The sequence below is a fragment of the Euprymna scolopes genome, chromosome 6 (assembly GCF_053919585.1).
Source record: "Euprymna scolopes isolate OS-2025 chromosome 6, ASM5391958v1, whole genome shotgun sequence".
In the NCBI taxonomy this organism is placed as follows: Eukaryota; Metazoa; Mollusca; class Cephalopoda; order Sepiida; family Sepiolidae; genus Euprymna; species Euprymna scolopes.
The window spans coordinates 91,974,329-91,995,788 of record NC_136487.1 but is presented as its reverse complement, the minus strand read 5'-3'; the positions used below and the strand labels follow the sequence as shown (position 1 = coordinate 91,995,788).

At 35.0% G+C, this 21,460-nt stretch overlaps 1 protein-coding gene across 5 annotated transcripts in view; it reads right to left on the bottom strand.

The window, feature by feature from the left end:
* The window catches only part of LOC145277785 (uncharacterized), a 138,273-nt gene that overhangs the window by 27,868 nt on the left and 88,945 nt on the right, over positions 1-21,460 (bottom strand). The window contains exons 6-11 of one of the 5 annotated variants that reach the window (XM_080129545.1): positions 15,798-15,884; positions 12,217-12,255; positions 8,690-8,728; positions 7,997-8,026; positions 3,246-3,284; positions 2,553-2,582 (exon numbers count right to left, since the gene is read on the bottom strand). In XM_080129545.1, the coding sequence (XP_079985671.1) occupies positions 2,553-2,582; positions 3,246-3,284; positions 7,997-8,026; positions 8,690-8,728; positions 12,217-12,255; positions 15,798-15,884 (264 nt within the window). The remainder of the gene's footprint in view (positions 1-2,552; positions 2,583-3,245; positions 3,285-7,996; positions 8,027-8,689; positions 8,729-12,216; positions 12,256-15,797; positions 15,885-21,460) is intronic. The other 4 variants (XM_080129547.1, XM_080129546.1, XM_080129548.1 and 1 more) reach the window with 4 other exon arrangements.

Below are 21,460 nucleotides of genomic sequence, written 5' to 3'. Positions count from 1 at the left end.
AATAGACTATAATCAATGAGAAATACGGACCATTTATTTTTAGTGTATTGAATTGTTTTTAACACCAACACATAATTAAAGCAAAATCAATTGTTTTGGGCTATTAAAATAATTTCCTACACTATTGATAATAATTAACTAATTATTTATTCATTTTTTTTATTATTGTTTATGTTTGTATTGATGTTTTGAAACATGACATAAATCATAAATAATCTATGATATGTTTTGGCATGAGCCAAAACTATAATTATTTTGTTAAGGAAATGTTTCAAGCTTTATTTTTTAGAAAGTTCAAATAGGTCAGTTCATAGAAGCTTAGACTCAAAGTATCTGTTTTGATTTCCAGTCATGGCATCCACTTTATTTGTTGTTAATTTATTATTTAGTATTGATGTAATATTCTCCATTTCTAAAAGTAATTAAGATCTCTGATATTTCAAAATGAAATAAATTCCCCAATGTATTTATTATGTTTAAATAAATTGTGATTGATGAACATGCAAAATCTAAGATAAATATTGAAACATCTTAACCTACCAGTTTAGAACAAGTGCTTAAGAACTTGATCAATAAAAAAATCAACTTGTTCATTACATGAAAGAATAGTGCAAACAATGAGAAACATTGTAAGCATTCCTAATTTAGTTAGAACAATTTTTTTTAATTTAAAATCTTAAATGCTTAGATAAATATTTAGAGTTTTATTCAATCAATTAAAGAGGAAATGATTTATCATTTGATTTTTCATTAAACACTATTTTCTCTAATTGCTTCTGGAATCAATAATCTCCCAAATTAAACCCTAAGATCATTTGTAGATATTTATTCTGACAACACTACCATCTATGGAAACACTTGAAAGCCTGTAAACGACCAAGTTCTCTCTGATTCTCTCTCCTCTGATCTTGATCACGTGGTGCAATGGGGAAAGCTGTGGCTGGTTAATTTTAATGCATCTAAAACCAAGCTTCTATCTTTCCATCACCAACGCTCTGATCCCTGTCTGGTATCAATCAAAATGAATGGCTCTCGTCTTGGGGAGACTTTGACAAACTTCTAGGTCTGACCTTTACTCCTGATCTGAGATGAAACATGTACATCAAATCCGTTGCCAAGGTTGCTGGAAAAATAGTAGGATCGTTCTACCGCTCCAGTAGATATCTCACTGCTGATACAATTCTCTACCTGTATAAGAGTCAAGTACATTCAAGGATGGAGAACTGTTGCTACATCTGGGCAGGAGCTGCTAGAAGAATCTTATCTTGTCTTGACAGAGTTCAAAGTAGACTTTGTAGCCTAGTAGTGGACACCCTTTTCTCTTCCCTGCAACTTCTTTCCCACAGAAGAGACATTGCGAACCTGTCTCTGCTTTATCGTTATTTTCATGGCAAGTGCTTGTCTGAGCTCCAATCTATGGTCCCCCCGAGGCCTGACTTTCACGAAAACACTCATCTAGCTGAAACCATTATCAATAGTTTCCCCACTCTTTATCTGTGCTTAAACCTAAATGTAGATTCCATGAACAAAAATTCTTTCTTAGATCTGCATGCTTGTGAAACTCTTCTGTTCTGTTTCCTGCTTTCCAACTGACTACAATATGGTCGTCTTCAAGTCCAATGTAAACAAATTTTTGATGAGCCAGCCCCTTAAGTAATCCAATTTATCAAATTTCTCTAACGATTACTACATGTTCCCATTGACTACTGTACACTCATTAACCCTTATCCTCGATTGCCCCCCCCCCCAAAAAAAAATTTACACAAGTCTTGTATGTAATAATTAAAATTACATATAACATGCAAGAAATTTTAAGTATAAAAAACAGATGAAACACAAACTGGCAACAATGCACTACTTGCTTGGTTTTCAATAAATTAACACTTACTCATCTTATTTGGATTAGATTGACATTTTGGAGTCATCAAAATTAACAAAATGGTAATTCAAGTGTGAACCTGACTGAATTTATCACACACACATATTCATCACCTTACAGCATGACCAAAACACTTGTATTGTGGCACACAATCATATAACACTCATTAATCTAGTCAGAAACCATTGTTTCTGCTTTTTGCTCTGTGGTTTGCGTTTGTAGATTTGGGAAAGCTTTTGATATAGGCTAGAGGCAAAATAGCAGTTGGTGTATGTTGTGAAGCAATAAACAGAAATGCTCAAAGTCATGTTAGAATTCCCTAATGAAATCACATCTGAAATGGATACATTTGCTGATGACAATATACTATTCTTGATGAACATCCAAGGCAATAGCTGAATGCCTAGAAAATGACCTCCAGTCTGTAGTAGAATGGAGCCAAAAAAGGATTGTTATATTCAATGCTACTAAGTCAAACATTTTTTCAACAATTATGCATGCGTAAGTTCAGTAAGCAGTGATGCATATATATATAAAGAATATTATAATAATTAGATATGCAATAATTTCAAAACATAAAGTTATTAGTTTAGAATAACTGTTTGAAATTTTGGTTAATAAAAAGTACACCTGGTTATAGAAGAACACTTAACAAAAGAAAGAAATACTGTACCATTTGAACCTGCTTCCACTTCTGGAGTTTCTAATTTAACCGAAAAAAAAGAATAGAAAAAATAATTGTTTAAAGAATTTAAATTTAAAATATTAAATTATTACTTCTGAATTTTTTTAGATGAAAATTGGTTATTTATATAATTTGGATTCTTTGGACTACTGTTCTCAAAGACCCATGGTGCAGTGGTTAGAGAACTTAGTGAAATTCAGTTGGGTTTTACATTCTTCTAAAGGTTTAAGGTTCAATCCTCAGCGTTGGCAATCAAAAATATAATTGTGAATTACTTACGACTTCTACCCAGTCATGGATGATGGAATGAGAGCATGCTACCCTCCTGGGTTAAATAAAGGGTTCTATTAGAAATTTCATGCAGATCCCAGAGTTTGACAGAAAAAGGCAACAGACAAAAGAGTTCAACAAGATAAACCTGAAGAAGATTGGAGGTTACATTGATGAAAATTTTGTGAAAATAACACTCAAGATGAGAACAGTAATCAAAAGAATCCAAATAATATGTATTATTTAGTTTTATTCAATAAATTGAAGAGAGATTTATTTATCATTGAATTATTTATTAAACACTATTTGCTGTAATTACTAACAAAATTTACACAGGTCTTGATAGTAATAAAATTGCATATCACATCCAAGACAAGAAAAGAGACAAAAAACAAGGAAGAAGAAATGTACCTTCTATTAGGATCTCCTCACCATTATTTATGGAATTATCTATGAATAAAAAAAGGTTTATTCAATCAATTAAAAAGGAAATGATTTGTCATTCAATTATTTATCAAGTCATACAAAGGTCTTACTAGTAATAATTAAAATTACATATAATATTAAAAAAAAATTAACAAAAATAATATATACACTCTAAAATATTTTCTTAATGTTATTTTAAGAAACAATTGAAGAGAAAAAAATGAATATTTAAGGAACAAGAGTAATTGTTTTCTTTTTGCTTTCATTTTTTAGTAGTATACTTTAACTTAAGTAATGTTAAGATATGATTTTAAGACTCATCTCTTAAACAATTTCTCATTTTTTTTTTTACCTATGGTTTATCTTGAAAATGTAAAAAATTAAATTTGAAAATCTGTTAAGAAACCAGATAACACAATGCAGGGTTTTTCAAATAAATGAATTATTTCTTTTTAATCCAAATTTTCGGCTCCAATTTTTTTTCATTGTCAAAATACAGCATAACTGAAGATCACCAATTTCTTCCATTCTTGTTGAAAAAACTGTTTGTTTTTAAATAATTCATTTATTTGAAAAAAATCCTGCATCATATTATCTGTTTTTTTTTTAACAGATTTTCAAATGTCTCATTATACTGATGCTTCTACTATAGCAAAATTGATCGCAATATTTGTACACATGTATCAATGCATTTCACTTTGACTATCAAATATTAAAAAACAGTTTCTTCAATAAGATTGGAAGAAATCTGCGATCTTCAGCTCCACTGTAAGATCTTGACAATGAAAAAAATTGTCTGCATAGGGTGGAACGATTAAGGATCCTTCTATTATGTCTGAAAGTGACAATATTATAAACGTGTAAGCTCACTAAGCAGTGATGCATGTATATATATACATATATATAGTAATTTATAAAATAGATATGGCGATTAAGCTAGACTGAATATTCAACGTTTCATTCATTCTAGGATTCTTCAGGCTTATACTTATATATATATATATATATATATATATATAAAGAATATTATATATATATATATATATATATATATATATATATATATATATATATATATATATATATATATATATATATATATATATAATATATTAAGGCTGTCCGGAAAATAATGGCCAATTTTAGAGAAAAGGGATTTATTAATCAAATAGGTGACACTAGACATTGAAATTAATCAAAGTATGATCCTTGAACAGCCATGCATTTTTGCCATATATCAACTAGATCATTTATGCCTCGTTGATAAAAATTCTTTGGCTTAGATGCTAAGAAATCTTTGAAAAAAATATTCAACCTCTGCATTAGATCTGAAAGTTTTGTTGCTTAAAAAAGCGGCTAAATGCTTGAAAAAATGGTAGTCCGTGGGTGAAAGATCTGGAGAATAAGGAGGATGTGGTAAAGTTTCGTATCCCAAGTCTGTGAGTTTCTGCAGTGCATTATCGTGGAGCAGGATTGGACCACGCCTATTCACTAATGCAGGTCTCAATTTTTGTAAATGATGATGCATTTCTTCGAGTTGATTGCAGTAAACCTCTGCCGTGATGCTCTGATTAGCATCCAGAAAGCTGTAATGAATAACACCAATTGCACACCACCAAACAATCAGCATAATCTTCTGTTGATGAAACTTTGGCTTTGGAAAATGTTTGGGTGGTTCATCACAATAAAGCCATTGACCTGATCGTTTCCGATTATCATAAAGGATCCACTTTTCGTCACAGGTGACTATTCGGTCAAGAAATGGATCGTTAATGTTTCGCAAAAAGAGCATCGAACACACTTCAAAACGTCGAGCTTGTTGATTTTCATTGAGCTCATGTGGGACCCATTTGTCGAGCTTTTTCACCTTGCCAATTTGCTTCAGATGGTCCGACACTGTTGAACTGCTGACACCAAGTTCCCGAACCATTTCCCTGACACTTTGCCGTGGGTTTTGCTCAACAATGGGTCTCAAATTTTCATTGTCAAGATTAGATGGCCGTCCTCTACCTTCTCCATCTTTAAGGCTCACATCACCACTACGAAATTTTTTAAACCACCTTTGTACTGTTCTATCACTTGTGATGCCTTCTCCCCATGCCCTATTGATATTTGCAGTTGTTTGAGAAGCATTGTTACCAAGCTTAAACTCATGCAGGAAAAGTAATCGTAAGTCTTCTTTTCTCATATTCCAAATTATGGGCTCATTCGCTCATAAAACGTTTTCTGAAAGAAAAAAGTAAGAAATTATTAAAGAGCACATATAAATCAATAATCATGTTTTTTTTTTGTTTTGTTTTTTTTACATAGGCGTCACCACTTATCAAGGCCAATAGGCCACTCAAGGATAAGGGTTAAAGAGTACACTCTTAGTAGTCAAAAGGACAATATAGTAATTGATAGTAATGGAAGTTCGGTAAATTTGTTAACTTAAGTGGAACGGCTCATCAGAAACTTGTTCACGTTGGACTTGAAGACAACCATATTATAGACAGCTGGAAAGCAGGAAAACGGAAGACAATTCCACAGGCGTGCAGTTCTAAGAAAGAAGCTTTGATCATGGAATCTATGTTTAGGTTAAGGCACAGATAAAGAGTGGGGAAAATTATTGATAATGTTTTCAGCTGGTCTAGTGTTTCTTGTGAAAGTTTGGTGAGGGGGGACCATAGATTGAAGCTCAGTCGAACACTTTCCATGAAAATAACGATAAAGCAGAGACAAACTCGCAACATCTCTTCTGTGAGAGAGAGGTTGCAGCAAAGAGAAAAGGACATCTCCCACCAGGCCACGAAGTCTATTTTGAACTCTATCAAGGCAGGACAAGTCTTTTCTAGCAGCTCCTGCCCAGATGTGGCAACAGTATTCCATCCTTGGACGTATCTGGCTCTTATATAGATAGAGAATTGCATCAGCAGTGAGATATTTACTGGATCGATAGAAGGATCCGACCATTTTTCCAGCGGCCTTGGCAACAGATTTGATGTACGTGTTCCATTTAAGATCAGGAGTAAAGGTCAAGCCCAGAAGCCTGTCAAAACGAGGCCTCCCCAAGACGAGAGCCATTCATTTTAATTGATGCCAGATGGGGATCAGAACGTTGATGATGTAAAGATAGAAGCTTGGTTTTAGATGCATTAAAAGTAACTAGCCACTCCTTTCCCCATTGTACAACGTGATCAAGATCAGAGGAGAGAGAATCGGAGAGAACTTGGTCGTTTATGGTCTTAGATGTGCTACCATAGATGGTAGCGTTGTCAGCAAAAATGTCTACGAATGATGTAAGGATGTGATTTGGAAGATCATTAATGTAGATCAGGAAAAGAGTTGGGCCCAGGATGGACCCCTGAGGGACTCCAGCATTTATACTGTGAGCTTCTGATTTTTGCCCACCAACTACTACTCTTATGAACCTATCAGAGAGAAATAATTTAATAACTGAGAAGACATTTCCAGCTATACCATAGCTGGAGATCTTGTGAAGTAAACCTTTATGCCATACCCTATCAAAGGCCTTTGATATGTCAAGAGCAATTGCCCTAGAAAGGTTGCCTCTGTCGAGAGATTCGCTAATCCTACGAGATATAACTGTAAGCACATCTGCTGTAGATCTAGCATAACGGAAACCATATTGTGTGTCACTAAGAAGGTTATTTTTGCTGAGATGGTTGATTCTCTGTTTAACACAGATTCCAGCAACTTACTCATGACACACAGGAGACTTATTGGCCTGTACTGAGAGGGGGGATGAACGATCACCTGAATTGTTAAATACAGGGCATACTGATGAGATTTTTCAGGGTGATGGGAAGCAATTCTCCTTAAGACAACGTTTAAACAGTTTTGTAAGTATGTTGATGTTTACCTGAAATATAATAAAAATCCTATGATAAAATCCAATTTCAAAACAGACTTCCTGAAATGGCCATTATTTTCCGGACAACCTTATATATATATATATATATATATATATATATATATATATATATATATATATATATATATATATTTAAAGGAGATTAGAACAATAGTCTAAAGAGCTGAGTGTATTTTAATGTAATAGTGAAATTACTAGTTTAATTAAAATACAGGAAAAAAAAAAAAATGTGCTCGTTGTAATTTAGATATATAATAAGCTCGATAGGTAAATATCCTAGAGCTAATTTAATATTTAGTAATGTGATTGATAATTTATAATTTAAAAATCAAATTATAATTAAATTAAAAATCCATTTCATAAGAAGGAACAACAACAAAATCAATTATTTGTATGATCGTTTCGGAAAACAGTGTTTTTATTGTGGTAGACATCAAGTTACGGACAATAATTATTACATATAGTTTTCTAATAAACAAGGTCTCCTCGTCAGCAAATTGTGAAGGGTTCCTTTTTTAAATTTAAAAGACACCATAAATAAACCTAGCATTAAAAGTAAGGCCGATGTATGAAACGGATTTTTAATTTAATTATAATTTGATTTTTAAATTATAAATTATCAATCACATTACTAAATATATATATATATATATATATATATATATATATATATATATATATATATATATATATAAAGAATATTATAATAATTATACGTGCAATAATTTCAATAGAAGATGATTATTTCTTAACATAAAGTTATCAGTTTAGAATAACTGTTTGAAATTTTGGTTAATGAAAAGTAAATATGGTAATATATATTATAGAAGAACACTTAAAAAAAAAGAAAGAAATACTGTACCATTTGAACTTGCTTCCACTTCTGAAGTTTCTAATTTAACCGCAAAAAAAGAATAGAAAAAATAATTGTTTAAAGAATTTAAATTTAAAATATTAAATTATTACTTCTGAATTTTTTTAGATGAAAATTGGTTATTTATATAATTTGGATTCTTTGGACTACTGTTCTCAAAGACCCATGGTGCAGTGGTTAGAGAACTTAGTGAAATTCAGTTGGATTTTACATTCTTCTAACGGTTTAAGGTTCAATCCTCAGCGTTGGCAATCAAAAATATAATTGTGAATTACTTACGACTTCTACCCAGTCATGGATGATGGAATGAGAGCATGCTACCCTCCTGGGTTAAATAAAGGGTTCTATTAGAAATTTCATGCAGATCCCAGAGTTTGACAGAAAAAGGCAACAGACAAAAGAGTTCAACAAGATAAACCTGAAGAAGATTGGAGGTTACATTGATGAAAATTTTGTGAAAATAACACTCAAGATGAGAACAGTAATCAAAAGAATCCAAATAATATGTATTATTTAGTTTTATTCAATAAATTGAAGAGAGATTTATTTATCATTGAATTATTTATTAAACACTATTTGCTGTAATTACTAACAAAATTTACACAGGTCTTGATAGTAATAAAATTGCATATCACATCCAAGACAAGAAAAGAGACAAAAAACAAGGAAGAAGAAATGTACCTTCTATTAGGATCTCCTCACCATTATTTATGGAATTATCTATGAATAAAAAAAGGTTTATTCAATCAATTAAAAAGGAAATGATTTGTCATTCAATTATTTATCAAGTCATACAAAGGTCTTACTAGTAATAATTAAAATTACATATAATATTAAAAAAAAATTAACAAAAATAATATATACACTCTAAAATATTTTCTTAATGTTATTTTAAGAAACAATTGAAGAGAAAAAAATGAATATTTAAGGAACAAGAATAATTGTTTTCTTTTTGCTTTCATTTTTTAGTAGTATACTTTAACTTAAGTAATGTTAAGCAGACATCCTAACTGTAATCTCTGAACGTATATACCATTCACTGGACAAAGCGGGGGAGGGCAGAGCAGTAGCTCTAGATATATCTAAGGCTTTTGACAGGGTATGGCATGAGGGTCTCCTCAGGAAGATTAGATCATACGGTATCACTGGTAGAATACTTCACATAATTAAATCCTTCTTAGATAAGAGAAAAATCTAGGTTGTCCTCGGCGGTCGTACATCTAAACAATATGATATAAATGCGGGAGTGCCCCAGGGGTCTATCCTTGAACCTCTACTGTTCCTCATATTCATAAATGACCTCCCCGACAAAACTGCCTCTGAGATGGGTATATATGCTGATGACACCACACTCTATAACAGGCACAACAGGAAAACAAATGAACACATATCTAAAGAAATGGCAGAAACACTAGAGGATGACCTCCAATCTGTAGTGAAATGGGGACAAAAATGGATGGTCACGTTCAATGCCGCCAAGACTAAACTAGTTTCATTCAATAATTACAAAAAACCTTCTCTACCACCTATAGCAATGGCCAACGACTCTTTATCTGAGAGTACGTCTTTTAAGCTCCTTGACCTAACGTTCACAGGAAACATGAGTTGGAACAATTACATCGAGGGCATTGCCAGGGCCGCTGCAAGGAAGGTGGGCTCTCTTTACCGTGCTAGAAAACTGCTAACACCCGAAAGTATCCTGTACCTCTATAAGGCCACCATTCGCCCATGTAGGGAGTATTGCTGTCATATTTGGACTGGTGCATCGGCTACTAGTCTCTCACTTCTTGACAAGGTTCAAAAGAGAGTCGCAAATCTGATAAGCCTTGAACTGGCATCTAAGCTTCAGCCTCTGTCCTATCGACAAAACATTGTATCCCTCTGCCTGTTCTACAAGCATTTTAATGGTGAATGCTCTGACGAACTGCAAGCACTTGTGCCCCCACGACGTGAACACCCTCGACAAACCCGATACGCTGCTAAATCCCACCCCCACACTGTAGAGATCCCTAGATGTAAAAGATCTTTCTACTCCAGTAGTTTCTTCCCCAGAACCGCTAGACTTTGGAATTCCATTCCAGGTCCCTGCTTCCCCAACTGTACTGATGTGCAGAAGTTCAAGTGCAATGTGAACCAACATCTTGCTGCCCAAATCCCTACATATTACCCCCAACATCTTGCTGCCCAAATCCCTACATAGTACCCCAGTAGTTGTTGCCCCTGATAGTAGCCCCCTACACCAAAGTGGCAATGTGCCTTGTTTGAGGTGAAAATGTAATAAAAAAAAAAAAGATATGATTTTAAGGCTCATCTCTTAAACAATTTCTCATATTTTTTTTACCTATGGTTTATTTGGAAAATATAAAAAATTAAATTTGAAAATCTGTTAAGAAACCAGATAACACAATGCAGGGTTTTTCAAATAAATGAATTATTTCTTTTTAATCCAAATTTTCGGCTCCAATTTTTTTTCATTGTCAAAATACAGCATAACTGAAGATCACCAATTTCTTCCATTCTTGTTGAAAAAACTGTTTGTTTTTAAATAATTCATTTATTTGAAAAAAATCCTGCATCATATTATCTGTTTTTTTTTTTAACAGATTTTCAAATGTCTCATTATACTGATGCTTCTACTATAGCAAAATTGATCGCAATATTTGTACACATGTATCAATGCATTTCACTTTGACTATCAGATATTAAAAAACAGTTTTCACTTTGACTATCAGATATTAAAAAACAGTTTTCACTTTGACTATCAGATATTAAAAAACAGTTTTCACTTTGACTATCAGATATTAAAAAACAGTTTTCACTTTGACTATCAGATATTAAAAAACAGTTTCTTCAATAAGATTGGAAGAAATCTGCGATCTTCAGCTCCACTGTAAGATCTTGACAATGGAAAAAATTGTCTGCATAGGGTGGAACGATAAAATTGTTGCCCAAGAAATAATGACATAATTATATTTCTGTTTGATGGAAACCGGTTTTCTTTTTTTGTTGCAGACAATCTACTAGTTGGCTAGTTGTGTACAAATCCAAAGAGCAATAAGCCTTCTATCAAGTCTGAAAGTGACACAATGTTGAATGAGTGAGATCTGAGATGTGCTGATGTACAACTCATGCTCTTTACCGATTCAAGTTATGACAACAGGACCATTATCAGCACCCTCAAAATGCAAATCCAGACAGTTCAATTGTTGAGGGCATGCCCAGGGTGATGAAAACAAAGTTTCCAGCCAATGTTATGGTCTGTGGTTTGATTTCAAGTGAGGGTCACATCATGCCACCACACATCTTCGAAGTTGCCTTAAAAGTTAACACCATCTGCTGAAGAGTATGGTGATCCCTTGGTGCAATCAGGTGGCCACTGGCAGATCCTGGGTGTGGCAACAGTACTCGACGCTGGCCCACAAGTCCAAAGAGACTCAAGCTTGACTTCAGAAAGAGTGCTACGACTTTGTACCCTTCTCTCACTGGCCCTATTTCTCTCCCGATCTGAACCTGCTGGACTACTTTGTTTGGTCATACGTCAAGAACATCACCAACATGACCTCCCACAAGACCAAAGCTAGCCTGATCGCTGCCAACCACCGAGCTCCCGCCAGTGCTTGTGGAAAAGGCATGCTCCCAGTTCCGGACCTGTATTGAGGCTGAAGGCAGCTAGATGGAATAGATGTCAGCTCTACAACATAATCAAGTTACCTGAATGGAGGTTTTCAATAAAAACTTTAAAATAAAGCTGTAACATTTTTTTTAGGGCAACAATTTTATCATTCAACTCTGTACTATCGTTAAGATCGCTCTCAGAGATAAAAATTTGGATTAAAATAATAATTCAGTTATTTGAAAAAAAAAAACAACAAAAAAACTCCTGCATTTTATTATAATGTTTCTTAACAGATTTTAAAACTTTTCATCCTACTGATGCTTCTACTGTAAGAAAAATTGATCTCAATATAAAATATTTATTTACAAATTTATATTTCTTCAAAACAAATTGACAAATTGTATTCATGTGAATCTTGATGGAATGACATCTTGTTTTGAAATCAACTATAAGCTTTTCATATGACTTTTTTTTATTTTATAAAAAAGTTTATAAATATATTCAACTATAAACAAAACAAAATAAAAAAATTATTTTGGTTGTATATTTTATAATTTAGGTATTTGTAAGATACATCATTTTTAAAACCTACCTTTCACAGAATTCAGCTTTTTACTAAAACAAAGTTTGCCTGTAAAATAAAATATTAATGTATAAATTTATATTTGTTCAAAATACAACAGGAACAATTTAAAATTACTTTATAAATTAATCCATAGCAAACAAATCAGTTTTATAAAAATCATTCTTTTGAAATTGATTTTTGTATTTAAAAATCAAATCCACTTACGATTTGATAGAAGTTATATCTATTTTTTAAAAATCAATATATTATTTGAGAGACAGATATATATAGATAAAGGTTTTGCTAGACTAATTTGGAAGTCAATTTCTAAAAGTCATTGAACATATGCTAGCACGTATGGTAGACATGATGGTGGTGGTGGTGGTGGTGGTGGTGGTAGTGGTGAACCAATCATTATGAATTTTAAACATTTGGTAGGCATAAGGGTAGGTAATATGAGTTATATATATATATATATATATATATATATATATATAAACTAATTTAGTTTTATGCAGAGGGGTCATGCAGAGAATAGAAGCCCTTTGTGAAAATCCAAATTTTTGTGAAATCTTATCAATAGGTATTAAGCATCAAGCAATAAATATTCCCCAAAGTTCAGTATCTTTGGAGTATTTCAGATTCCAAATGAATTAGACACTTATTAAACATGATTACCCGAATTTCAATTTCTTCTTGAGAGTCCTTAAACTTAGAATCAAAATCATGCAATGGATTTTAATAAACATTGAAATAAGGATTCTAAACCTAAGGTTTAGTATGGTTATATCTTGATTTTAATCTTTATATGGGGACACAAAATGTTGCACAACTGCTCTGCTTCCGGAATTAAATTTACCATTTTGGGATGGGTATTATTTGAGAGATATATGCAAAACCTTTTTCACTTTAATCACAACAATATTACTATCAAAACGGTTTACTGTTATTTAAATAAATAATGCACTACAGTCTTTTCAATTACTGTGTATATAGTAAAAAACACAAAAAAACAAAGGATAAAACAAAATATGATAGATATCCTATAATACTACCGCTGGGGAATTATGAATCACTCACCATATTTTCCAGACACTGAACCAACAGATTATCGCATGTTTAGAAATTTAAAGAATTTGAATAGATTACTTTATTTGAATCTTTTACACCTAGCAGCAATGTTCGAAAATTCATAATGACTGATTTAATAGTTTATGAGTGCATCCTGCACATACAAAAATATAAAGATACTAGCATTTCAAAAAAAAAAAAAAACGTGGTAGTAGGAAGGCAGGCTCGAACCTGTACCGCGAAGGAGGAAGTGACGTAGGTTTAAATTATGGCTAGACAATAGAAAAGAGGGGATGACTTTTGAAAATATCGGCGAACAAAGAGACCACTCCCTATAGAAAAGTGCCCAGTTGAGGGTGAAGAAATTAATTTAGCCAACTTTTCGGTATTTGTGGTCTGAAGGGTCGAACTTTAAAACGATACTGATCTTGTAAAAATCCGTCGTCTCTGTCGAAAGTTTTAGGCAGACATGCAAACATACATTTATATATTGGTAGCTCAAATTTTCAACCCAAACGGATTAAAAAGCCTGCCCTATCTCTGAATACCATTTATGTAAAATTTCAAATGTTTAGACCAGAAATTGTCTGAGTAATTTGGTAGAGACTGCAGAGGTCAAACTTTTTTTAATTTGACCCCTATTATGACCTCTTAACATTTATTGTTTTGGGCTCAAATCAAGTTATTAAGTTAGATCCATGTCCAAGGAACCTATATCTAAAATTTCAAGTGTTTATACTCATAATTGGTGGAGGAGTTTGGTAGAGTTCTCAAAGGTCAAATTGTTGAATTTTGACCCTTTAACAGCCAAATTTCTGGCCGAAAATGGATTACAAAGATTTTCCCAAATCTCAGTACTCTGTATATCAAATTTTGAGTTTGTAGACTGAAAACTGACAGAGCTATTGCGTAGGGAAATGTATACACACACACACATACACACACACACACACACACACACACTTTTACGTTTATAGATATACTAGCATTTCAGCCTGGCATTGCCCGGAGGTTTGGAGGTGTATGTTGAGCAAAAAAAAAAAAAAAAAGAAAAAAACAAGCATCAATTTTTTTAACTTTGACCCCTATTATGACCCCTTAACATTTATTGCTTAAGGTTCAAATCAAGTTATTAAGTTAGATCCATGTCCAAGGAAACTATATCTAAAATTTCAAGTGTTTAGACCCAAAATTGGCAGAGGAGTTTGGTAGAATTCTCAAAGGTCAAATCGTTGAACTTTGACCCCTTAAAATTTTTGGCCGGAAATGGATTACAAAGATTTTCCCAAATCTCAGTACCCTGTATATCAAATTTCGAGTCTGTAGACTGAAAATTGACAGAGTTATTGCATAGGAAAATGTACACACACAGACACACACACAGACGCTTTCACTTTTATATATATATAATAGATAGATACACATATTTATATAGATAGAGATATAGCAAAATGTTAACTATGCCTTCAGGTTTTGTTAATTTTATCTTAATTGAATGCATGTGTTGGTTCTATCTTTACTTCGAACAAACAAAAGATTTGTAATGTCATTTGTGATGGATTTCAACAATGGAATAACACAACAAATGCACCAGCAAAACATCTACAAAACAATTGTCATAATATCATAGTGACTGAAAGAACTTGAATATAGACATTTAAAAATTTGTTAATATTTTCCAGTGAACATTAAAAGTTCAAAGGCTACAGATCCATTCATCGAATGAAGGGAAATAATTTATAAATAGAGGAGATTCAATGAGATTCAATGTGACTGCTATTCTGCCGAGAAGTGGATGCCCATCAAAATGATGAAACCAATGGAACACATTAAAACATAAATCAAATAAAGGTCAACCTACACATCACCTGCAGAGAATTATAAACATCTTTGGTTACAACTGGATTGAATATAAATATCTCTACAATCAAATCAAAATAGAAGTTCCATGCCATTCATTTAAGTATGACAATATTAACATGTTTGAATAAACCAGTTAGCTTTGAATGCTGTTACATTTGACTCTCTTTTAGACACAGACCATTGAAAAATCTTTGTTCTGGCATCATCCACTTTCTAGCACAAAAACTCCTAAAAGAGAGAAAAATAGTCACGTGACTGACAACAATGTGTATGGAGGTAACAGCAGGATACATGTGTGCATCTGGAGACTTATCTGCTAAAGTGCATCACTAGAAGCTGAACAAAAACCAAAGCTGCAATTTATCATTTGGACACACCAAAAATCTCCATTATTCTGCAAATCCATTCCCCATAGAGATGTCTATGAAGTTATCCCCATTAATCATCCAGAATAAACGACTGCACCTAGAGAAGTATCTTTAATTTTGAATTTAAAAATATATTACAATCAAGGAATATGCAACATGATCATTTCTCCATACTTCTGCGACAATTTCATAAGTTTGGTTTAGAATAACATGCATACAAAGTTTACAAACCACTTTTAGTTTCAAACAAAATAATTATTCTATTAAAAAACATCAAAATATTTATGTAGAGAATGAAGAACAAACCTTTTCCGTAGAGCTTATATAATAAAAAAATGATAATGACAACTGCAAATCCCCAAAGTATCCCGAATATGATTGCAGTAATGTTTTCTGTAATAAAAGCAGAAATAGAAATGCATGAAAGTATACATATGGTGTTGATTATATTTTGAAATTTTACACTCTACATCAAAAATGAAGAAAAAAAGATTAGCTTTCACCAGTGTTCACACTAATATATATATTATGTATCGGTTTTCAATATTTACTTCAATAACACCCAATATTCAAGTATAGTTATGAAAATATATAGCAATTAAGCTACACACAATATTCCACATTGCATACCCTGAGAACTCTCTAAGAGGATGAAATATAGAAGATTCTGTGTAGCTAAATTGTTATGTACTTTTTTTTTTTTTTTTTTTTTTTTTTATTACATTTTCACCCCAAACAAGACACATTGCCACTTTAATGTAGGGGGCTACTATCAGGGGAACATCTACTGGGGTACTATGTAGGGATTAGGGCAGCGAGATGTTGGTTCACGTTGCACTTGAACTTATGCATGTCAGTACAGTTGGGGAAGCAGTGACCTGGAATGGAATTCCAAAGTCTAGCAGTTCTGGGGAAGAAACTACTGGAGTAGAAAGATCTTTTACATCTAGGGATCTCTACAGTGTGGGGGTGGGATTTTGTAGCTTGTCGGGTCTGTCGAGGGTGTTCACGTCGTGGGGGCACAAGTGCTTGCAGTTCGTCAGAGCATTCACCATTATAATACTTGTAGAACAGGCAGAGGGATGCAACGTTTCGACGATGGGACAGAGGCTGAAGTTTTGATGCCAGTTTAGGGCCTATCAGATTTGCGACTCTCTTTTGAACCCTGTCAAGGAGCGAGAGACTAGTAGCCGATGCACCGGCCCAAATATGACAGCAATACTCCATACATGGGCGAATAGTGGCCTTATAGAGGTACAGGATACTTTCGGGTGTTAGAAGTTTTCTAGCACGGTAGAGAGAGCCCACCTTCCTCGCAGCGGCCCTGGCAATGCCCTCGATGTAATTGTTCCAGCTCATGTTTCCTGTGAACGTTAGGCCAAGGAGCTTGAAAGACGTACTCTCAGCTAAAGAGTTGTTGGCCATTGCTATAGGTGGTAGAGAAGGTTTCTTGTAATTATTGAATGAAACCAGTTTTGTCTTGGTGGCATTGAACGTTACCATCCATTTTTGTCCCCATTCCACTACTGATTTGAGGTCATCCTCTAGTGTTTCTGCCATTACTTTAGATATATGTTCATTTGTTTTCCTGTCGTGCCTGCTATAGAGTGTGGTGTCATCTCCATATATACCCATCTCAGAGGCAATTTTGTCGGGGAGGTCATTTATGAATATCAGGAACAGCAGAGGACCAAGGATAGATCCCTGGGGCACTCCCGCATTTATATTATATTGTTTAGACGTACGACCGTCGAGGACAACCTGGATTTTTCTCTTATCTAAGAAGGATTTAATTATGTTAAGTATTCTACCAGTGATACCGTAAGATCTAATCTTCCTGAGGAGACCCTCATGCCATACCCTGTCAAAAGCCTTAGATATATCTAGACCTACCGCTCTGCCCTCTCCCGCTTTGTCCAGTGAATGGTATACGCGTTCAGAGATTACAGTGAGGATGTCTGCCGTGGAACGGGCTTATCTAAATCCATATTGGTCAGAAGTTTAGCATCTGTAAGGTGCTGGACTAGAGCATGGTTAATTAAGGTCTCAAATATTTTGGCGAAAAGTGGGAGGAGGCTAATAGGGCGATAATTTAATAGGTCAGTTCTTTCGCCAGAATTCTTGAATACTGGTACCACAGAAGCAGTTTTCCAACAGCTCGGAAAGCAAGATTCATTAAGGCATTTGTTGTAGAGTTTGGAGAGAACTGGAGCTACTTCGGCTGAGCACTTTTTTAATAGCACAGCTGGGATGAGGTCGGGTCTACATGCTTTGGAAGTGTCAAGGTTTTTTATGATAGCATGCACCTGAGCAGGGGTGATTTTCAGGTCGTCTAGCGTGGCGTCTGTCCGCATAGGAAAGTCAGGTAGGGGGTGGTTTAGAGGGTCCAGTGTAGAGTTGGAGGCAAACCGACTGGCAAGCATGTTAGCCTTCTCGGTTGCTGAGCAAAGAACCTCGTGATTGTTGGTTAGTGGGGGAATTGTTGATTGCCCATTATTTACTACACTGATGTAGATTTTCCAGAAGTCACGAGTTCCTAATTTTTGTGCTTCGATGCGTTTTTTAGTGGTTTCCGTAAATTCCCTCTTAGCTGTCGCTATTTCTTTCTTAACGTTACTTCTAGCTTCTTTGTACTTTTGTCTGTTTGAACTGGACTTATGTCGGTTAAACCTGCGGAATGCATGCTGCCTTTGAGCAATGGCAGTTGCGCAAGTCGAAGTAAACCATTGGGGAGAGTGGGGCTTGCTATAGAATTTCCGCATGGGAACATGCGCTTCGATTGCAGTTTTGAACCATTCAGTGGTCTCAGTTGCACACTGTTCAGCAGGAAGAGAAAAAATATTTCCCCATGGGGCGTCTCTGATAAGATCTCTGATAGCTTCCCAGTCAGCCTTTTTATAATATCTCGTTGTTTTGAGCACTGGCTCTTCAGTTTTGGGTCTGGAGTTTAGGGCGATTTCAACCATTATTACCGCATGATCAGCGTTCCCAAGTGGGCTGTCGGCTTTCGTTACACAATCATCAGGAACTGTGGTCAAAAACAGATCTAATAGTGATGCGTGTTGCTCTTCCTGATCAGGGAAGCGGGTTGGGAAAGTAACAATTTGCGATAGGGAGTGAGATACAGAGAAGCTATGAGTTGCGCTGCCTGCTGCATCTGTATAAGTAGAGAATCCAAGCCAGTTTTTGTGATGGACATTAAAGTCACCAAATACATGTACTTGGGCACTAGTGTCGAAGGAGAGTGCTGTGTCTATGCTGTCAGATACTTTGTTTATTATGGTGCAGTCTTGGGTCGAGGGAGAGCGGTAGAGAAAGTAAAAGTAGCTAATGTTGTGTTGCATGATTAGTCTAAAGCACATAAAGGCTTGATCATCCGTTTCTAGATTTGTTTCTCTAGTCAAGGGAAGGGTATTACGAATGTAAACTCCAAGTCCGTGCATATGTCTGTCAGAGTCCTTACGGCAGAGTGGGAGATATCCAGGCATGTTAAAGTAGTTAGAGGGGATGGAGGAGTGTAGGTTAGTCTCACTTAGTGCTAAGATATCCGGGGTATTTGTTAGGAGAAATGCTTCAACATCGGCTAAATTAGTTCTAAGCCCACGGATATTTGTGAATGCAAGCCTCAAGGGAGGAGGCAAGTTGGATTTGTTGGTCCCTAAGCCTGGTTTAAGCTTATTTTTAGATTGTACTGTCATCATGTTTTTTAACGAGTTTCAGTTGGGTTAGGGGAAGCCGAACAGGAGGTTATGCAGAGTATCACACATGCAACACAAGTAGACCATCAGCTGACCCTCCATCAACTAGGACTGTGGCCTCAGGAAAGCCCACCGGGGATGAGTGCAGGGTCCCTTTCCATGCGCGCCATGGCACTGCAAACATCCCGATATTATTCAACTGTTGATGGAGCAGCCGCTCTAAGCGCTACCAAAGAGTTAGGGCTCCTGTACTACCAGTCGGAAACAGCAGCCAGTAACTGTCAATCCGGTACCCTCAACCCATCAGAGGAAGGTCAACCCAATCTAATTGCTCAGGCATATGTGGTACTCAAGCATTCTCAAGTGCTCAGCTTTAGGGGTGGGGTGTGTCGGGAGTGGGGGAAACGGCGTTCATTGCCCTAGACAAGAAACAAGATCTACCAATGGGCGTTTCTGTCGAATCACTGTGATAGTATCTCTGCGCCTGACTAATAGGCAAAGAAGGAGTATGGAAGCCGGGCGATAGGCAGGACCTATCTACTCCTTAAGCAATTTAGGTATTGCAAACCGGTAATTTGTTTGAGTCACCAGCTCTAGGAAGGTTGTCATCCAAGACTGAAGAGGCCTCCCTCCTCTTTGGTTTAGTTTCAGAGTTTTCCTTCTCCTAGACGGATTATCTGGAAAGATCCACTGGGTCCGTCACCACTGAGAGGGTTTGCTCCGCGCCTGGGGTCTAATCCAGGTATTTCTGCGACCCCGCGTGGTTAGTTAATGTTAATGGGTTAGTTTGTAGAGGTTATATCTGCTAAATAGTTACACTCCTCAAAGTGGATTAGGGATATTGTTATTTCATTGTTAGTGGATAAAGGGGTTGAGTAGAGCTCATGCAGTGTAAGCAACTATGATTGTAAGGAGGCTTGTTAGGAGATAATGTGGTTTGAGGCTTTCACTTTTGTTTATATATATTTTTTATTATTTTTTCCTTTTTTATTTTTGTTTTTATTTATTTATTTATTTTTTATTCATGTGAGCTTGGGTCTGGTATAATATTAAAGTGTGAGTAGGTGTTAAGAATTGAACTACGAGTTGTGCCAAAACTATATTTTAGATGATAGCAGGGCAGGGCAATATAGTACGGGTAAAAAAAGTAAGTTTTGAGTCATGTGTAATTTGGTAAATAGATATATGGGCTGGTTTTAGTAGGTGCGAGTAAAGTTGGAGGTACAAGGTGAGTTTCTATTATTGAGGGAAGATGTTTTCAGCTTTCAAGTAAAAGTTATGGACATTTAGCATAGCAAGGAGCATTGGTTCACTTACGTATTAGCATTGTAACGCTATCTAAGAGGAGACAGTTGTGTAATGCAGTGCGGTGTGCTTTGCTTCCGAGTACATACTTTGGCTGTTTAATACCAACTGGAATAGGAATGAACTCCAATGCATGTCTAGAGGGTAGAAATTGTATAGATGTTTAGTGATGACTAAGCAGTTAGCATGTGAGAGTCAGGGGCTGGAAGTTAAAGATTCCAGTACAAAACGGAGTAAAATGTAGGAGTTAAGTGGTGGTTTGGTGGGAAGGAGAAGATTGTTAGCCTTCAAGGGATAGGGGTTATTAATTTACAAGAAACAGATCTACATTAGGATTTAGAGTGGCAGGTAATTTTTTTTTTTTTTTTTTTTTTTGCGCATGCAGGCTAGACAGAGGTAATCGTCTTGGAGGTAAAATGTATATTGGGATTCCGTAGCTAGCAGTTAGGTGTTTGTTCCAGTTACAAGAACTAGTTCATGGTGGATCGGAATTCCGTATTTTGTATTTATAGGAAGACATTAAAGTAACGCACGGAGCATAGCATCCACTCAGGAAGAATAGCTCTAGTATCACAGCTAAGATACTGTATATTTAGGTAACGAATAGTGAAAGTTAAATTAGGTGGCACTTTTTTTTTTTTTGCACCTTACCATTGCTGTTACTATTAAGTATTGTACATGTGACATGGTAAAAAAGAAATTAGTCAGGAAATTGTTTTTAAAATAAGTGAATCAAGAAGGGTCAAGATGTCTGAGAAATTAGATAAAAATTACATCGAGAAAAAAAAACAAAAATAAATAAAATTAGATCTTCGGTGTGGTGGCAAATAGCTCTTCGACCACCATGCAAGTGCCGCTAAGGGAATTTTAACCTTACTGTGTCAGGTCATTGGAGTAGGGGGGGCACACCTTACATTTGTGGTCGTTAGTGAGCTTTCCCTTCTTTGAGGAGGAAAGGAAAGAAAA